The sequence below is a fragment of the Muscardinus avellanarius genome (genome assembly GCF_963383645.1).
Source record: "Muscardinus avellanarius genome assembly, chromosome: 4".
Taxonomy (NCBI): domain Eukaryota; kingdom Metazoa; phylum Chordata; class Mammalia; order Rodentia; family Gliridae; genus Muscardinus; species Muscardinus avellanarius.
This window is the reverse complement of record NC_137789.1, coordinates 36,678,293-36,684,292: the sequence shown is the minus strand read 5'-3', so window position 1 is coordinate 36,684,292 and position 6,000 is coordinate 36,678,293. Positions and strand designations below refer to the sequence as shown.

The window sequence follows — 6,000 nt, the reverse complement described above, 5'->3', positions numbered from 1 at the left end:
CAGCGCAGACCCCGGCGCCCCCCAGCCCCTCACACCGTCTCCGCCTCCCCACCTGCCACCCCGCGCCCCCGCCCCAGCCCCTCTCCCTCCGCCCCGACCGCGCCCGGGTGGGGCGCCGCGGGAAGAGCCGGGCGGCGGCGGCCGAGGGCCCGGGGCGGCGCGTGATGAGCAGGGGCGGGGGCCCGACCCCACCGCGCCGGCGAGCTCGCGGGGCCCCGGCCCGCAGCCGCCCCGCCGCCAGCCGCGGCCCTCCCGCGCGCTAGCCGGGTGGGGGCGGGTCCGCGCCGCAGCCCCGCGCCGCGCTCCGGGCCGAGCTCCGCGCCGCGCGGCCTCCCGGGCGATCGGGCGCCCCGCCGGCCCGCCGCCCCCCTCAGCGCCGCCCGGCCTCGGGAGGCAGCGGCCCTGGGCGGGCGCTCGCGCCGCGCTCCGCCTCCCGCGCTGGGGGAGGGGGCGCCTCCGCGATGGAAGGCCATTGATTTGTAGGCGCGGGTCCCGGCGCCGGAGGCTGCCCCCGCCGGCCGCCGCGTCGCCTCCCCGCGCCCCGAGGGTGCTTCGGCTCCGCCAACATGTCGGCTCCGGTCGGGCCCCGGGGCCGCGCGGCTCCCGCCCCGGCCGCCTCGCAGCCGCCGCCGCAGCCCGAGATGCCGGACCTCAGCCACCTCACGGAGGAGGAGCGGAAGATCATCCTGGCCGTCATGGACCGGCAGAAGAAGGAGGAGGAGAAGGAGCAGTCCGTGCTCAAGTAAGGACGGCGCCGCTCCCCGCCTCCCCGGCGCCCTCCGCCCCCCGGCCGCTGCCCCGATGGCCGCTGCCCCGATGGCCGCCACCGCGATGGCCGCTCCCGGGCCCCCGGCCGGCTGGGCTGCGGCGGGCGCGCCGCTCTCGGGGTCGGGCGCGGGGCCGGGGCCGGGCCTCCCCCGGCGCCCCCGGCCGGCTCGGGGCCGCGGGGTCCCGCCATCGCGGGCGCGGGCGCCCCCGCTCCCTTCCCGCCCTCCCCGCGCGCGGGAGCGGCCGGGACCCGGAATCCAATATGGCGTGCACAGGTGCGCCCGGCCGGCGGGAGGCCCGGCCCGCGCCGCGGCGAGAGGCCCGGCCGGGCGCACCAGCCGCCAGGCGCCCGCCGTGGCGGAGGCAGGCAGGGGCGGCGCGGGCCGCCGGGCGCTGGGGGTGTGCGGCCGCCGCCATCTTCCGGCCCCTCCCCCTCGGCGCGGCCGCCACCCTGCGCCCGCCGCTGCTCCGGTCTGCGAGGGGCCGCGGCGTCCCGGCCCGGGGGCTCCGGCCCGCGGGTCCCGCCCTCGGCTCCCCGTCCCGGCCGCGGGGTTGGTGGGAGGCGTGAGAGGGGCTCCGGGCCGGGCCGGCGCCGGCGGCAACTTCAGCACCAGGCGCTGTCCAGGAGGCTGAGCCGGCTCCCCGAGCGCTGTCCCTCGCGGCCGGGTAGCAGGGATTGGTTTCTACAGGTTTGCTTTTAAATGTTTGATGGTTATTTGATTTCTCAGCTACTACGGGGAAGAGATTGTGCGGAGGATGTGTAGCCTTTTTTTTCCCTCTCTCCCCAACTCAACTCCCCCCCCCCCCCTTTGCTTGAAATGAGTTGTGCGCTCAGAGTTATTCACTCGTACGGTTCATCTGCCAAACGTGGGAACGTTCTCTTGCCTATCGTCCCGTGCACTCTTCCTCCTGTTCTTCATAGAGTCGCACAATCGAAAGTGTAGAGTTCTTCTGTGAAGGGAAATCACGCTGACCTCTACTCGGCTAAATTTTAAAAACAGGTTGTTGAATTTCAGTATTCTTTTGACACTTTTTTTGTCTATATGTTATATTCATATTTAAAATATATAATTTGGGGTAGCAGACTTATATCAAATAGTCTTTTATCCTAGAAAAAGATGTATTTTCTTCCCAAATATTGGGAGACCAAGAGAGCAAATGTATTCCTGATATATTAATTGAAGCTAACAATTGCTTCTTCAAAGCTAATTTCTGTGTTTGAATACTTGCTTGGGAATGTGATATATTAGTAGGCAGAAGATATGAAAAATGAAGCGATTTGATAAGTTTATTCCAACTAATGGAAGGATAAAGAGTTATTTTAAAAAGCATTTTCAGCGCACTCCTAACTTTGCTGAACTTTATTATGGGTATTAGCAGTGCCAAACTTTTGATGACTTACAATTTCATATTTAAATGTATAAATTTATACTTTTAACTATAATTGTTAAAAGCTGGTGCTAGCCAGGCGTGATGGCGCATGCTTGTAATTCCAGTATGTTGGAGGCTGATACAGGAGAATCAAAGGTTCGTGGCCAGCTGCAACTTAGTGTGACCCTATTTCAAAATAAAGAATAAAAAAGTAGGGCCGGGGGAGGTGTCGTTGAGAGGTAGAATGGCCCTGGGTTCAATTCCCAGTGCCGCAAAAAAAAAAAAAAAAAAAAAAAAAAAAAGAAAAGAAAAAAAAAAGATAGTGTTGCCAGACTGATGCTCAAAATGGAGTTTTATTTCTTTGACTCACATATTTAAATGTAAAATGTGTTTATTTTTTATAGTATGTGAAATCATAGTGTTTATTGGCTAGTTCATTACAGTTCTGTGTCTATTTAGTATTTTAACATCTGAAAATTTAAGTGAACTTTTATGTACTGGATTAAGGATTACTCAAAATGAGCAGTATATTTTATTAGGAAACTGTTATAAAAGGGTTCAACTTGAGTATATGTTATATCTGTATGGAATCCTACATACTATGCAAATACATATGTTTGTGCATTTATATTTGCATAATTTAGATACACATAAACATTCTCTAAATATGTTCATATAATGTGTTGCATTACATCCATGAAAATTTTTATTTAGATTTATTTGCAATTCTACCTGACTTAATCTTGTAAAGAGGTTTTACCTCAAAATGGTCATATGATTTTAGAAATAAGGAGAGACATCATTTTAAAGATTATGACAGTTTATAAAATATAAATTAACAGTATTGAAGACTAAATATAATATATGATATATAAGAAAAATAATGTTAATATTCGTCAATGATTTCTATTTCCCAGAACGTTTAGGGCCCATTTTATCAAGTTGCTCTCCAGCAATACCCATTTAGTTGCATGTTAACATCTATTCTGAGAAAAGGTCATAGATAGAAACAAACTAAATTCAAATTAATGTATGCTACCTTTTAGCAAGTATGTTAAAAATAAGTTTGATGTGTGAAGAGATTGAAACTGTTGGATAAAAATATTTTTGCATGATCTGTGGGTTCTGGTATTCATATTAAGTGCTATGCAAAGTAAGCTGTGCATACCCAAGGGCATCACAAGATGATGTACTGGAATATAGGAAGAAAATACTAAAGTGTCTATTTGTGTTTCTATTTGAAAAAAAAATTGAAATTCATTACTATTCAGTATGTAGACTTGCAATATTAAGATGCATATAATTTATAAATAAATATGCATATATTAAGAGGTTCATGCATGAAATATTTTTAATAAGAGAGGTGAGCAATCAAAACACATTGAGACCACTATAGTAAACTCTCTTTAGGAGCTTGAGTAATTAAAAATGATTTATACTTAATTATCAATAATTTTTTCAAAGCCCAGCTAAGCATTCACATACTTAGCAAGTCTGTCTTCATCAAATAGTACCATTTAACATGTGAGTGAAATAAAATTTTGAAGGTATTTTTATATCTCAGTAGGTCTCTGGTCAATAACGTCCTTTTGAGATCTTTACTTGAATTCATGCGGCAGCTTTAGTTTGGGTAATTCAATCTATCAGTAAAATTTATAGTGCCTCTTTCCTGATTAGAGTTTTTAAGCTCTTTCTTTCAACATTGTAAAAGATTCTTGAGGGCAAGAATCATAAATTTATCCTTTTTTAAAAAAAATTACCCTTTTTAATGTTTGTGTTTTCAACATCCTTAACCCCTGCATGTATAGGTACCTTATACATAATGTTGAGTTGACTTGTGGAAATTTAATAAAATAGTTTTATCAATTATGTGAGAAAATGAAGATCATTTTTTGGAAAGCATACCCTAATTGATTGGAAGTTCTATTTCTTGTTTTTTTCTTTGTTTTTGTTTTGGTGGTGTGGTTGTGAAAAAATGTATGAAAAGAGCAAACACAATAAAATCTATAGAAAAGTATGTATTCAGTAAATTTTTTTTTACTTTTTACTATATATGTAGTAGTATTTCAGATACACTGTAACACAAATGAGAAATTATGTGTTTTTTGGGTTGTGTATTTTCATTTCAGTTTGATTTTTCATTACTATTAAAGGAATAATCTGCTTCCCAAATAAAGGAAGACAAAAATTAAAAACGTCCATGATAGATTAAGGTAACAATTTATATTAAATACATACATGAGCTGTTTACTTAGTAGATAATATATTCATAATATTCATTAGTACACAATTTATCCATTTTTCTACCCAGATGCAACTACCATTGCTGTAAATTATATACTCTTCTAGAGATAACCTATTCATAAAAGTATATATATATATCAAACATTGTATATATCTGTGTGTATGTGTGCATACATATGTATGCATAAACATAAAAACATAAATGCCCAGCTGTTTGCTTTTTAGGAGATGGATTAAACATCTGTTAATATATAGTTGCCTTATTCTTTTTTTCTGTTTGTTCTTTTACTGGGGATTGAATCCAGGGGCATTCTCCCTCTGAGCCACACCCTCTCAGCTCTTTTCATTTTTTATTTTAAAACAGGGTCTTACTGCTGGGCATGGTGGTACACACTTATAATCCCAGTAGTTGGGAGGCTGAGACAGGATCACACAGGTTCAAAGCTGGCCTCAGCTACTTAGTGAGGTTTTCAGCAACTTAGTAAGACCCTGTTTCCAAATATCACATAGGTCTGGGAGTGTAGCCCAGAGTTAGAAGGCCCCGGGGTTCCATCCCCAGGGCCACAAAAAGCAAAACAAAACAAAACAAAAATCAGGGTCTTAATAAGTTGGCTGAAGTTGACCGCAAACCTGTGATCCTCCTATTTCAGCCTCCCAAGTGCTTGTATCACAGGCTTATGCCACCATGCCAGATGCCTTATTCATTTTAATGGCTGTGTAATATGCTTTCTGATGAATGCTGTGTAATTCCTTTAACTAGCACTATATTTATGGCTATTTTAAGTTGTTTCTAGGTATTTTGCCATTAGAAACAGTATTTGATAAATATTGTTGTACATGTATAATGTCCAACATATATGAGTATAACTCTAGGATGAATTCCTAGAAATAAACTGGTTGAGTCAAAGGGTTAATAAATTTTAATTAATACTGCCAAATTCACCTGCATAGAGGAAATATGTGTAAATGGTATGTAGTAAGGAAAATTTCCTACTTCTTTGTTAACTCACTGTGTGGTAATCTTTATCAGTATTTCAGTGAAAAATATTCCATTGTAGATTTAATTTACAGTTTTCTTAATGAAATCGAGAGGCTTTTCATTTGTATAGAGCCATTTACATTTTTATTTCTGTTGGTAACTTTTAATAATTTGTTGAGGCTCTTTTAAGACAAAGCCTGCCATATTTTCTTTTTACATGGCATTTTAGATAAGTGATGTAGTTGAATCATGAAGACTGTGTGTGTGTGTGTGTGTGTGTGTGTGTGTGTGTGTGTGTGTGTGTGTGTGTGAGACCAGAGGTTCTCTAGCACTGAGCTACACGCTCATCCTCTTTCTTCTCATTTGATTTCCTCCTGGGACTTGAACCCAGGAGTTTTCTCCCTCTGAGTTATTACTGCCCCCCTTTCCCCTTATTTTTTATTTTGAAACATGGTCATGCTAAGTTGCTGAGGCTGGCTTCAAATCTGTGATTCTCTTCTCTCAGCCTCCATAATACTGATAGGCCTGGACCATCATGCTTGGCTCATTTTTTATTTTAAGACAGAATCTTGCTGAGTTGCTAAGGCTGGCCTTGAACTTGTGATCCTCCTGCCCCAGCCTTTTGAATTGCAGAGCTT

At 45.2% G+C, this 6,000-nt stretch overlaps 1 protein-coding gene across 14 annotated transcripts in view; it reads left to right on the top strand.

The window, feature by feature from the left end:
• Positions 1 to 566: 566 nt before the first annotated feature.
• Positions 567 to 6,000, top strand: part of RIMS2 (regulating synaptic membrane exocytosis 2) — a gene marked incomplete at both ends in the record, with an annotated part of 576,294 nt that continues 570,860 nt past the window's right edge. For all 14 annotated transcript variants that reach the window (XM_080694165.1, XM_080694185.1, XM_080694162.1 and 11 more), the window contains one exon: positions 567 to 742. In XM_080694165.1, coding sequence (XP_080550291.1) covers positions 567 to 742 — 176 coding nt within the window. The remainder of the gene's footprint in view (positions 743 to 6,000) is intronic.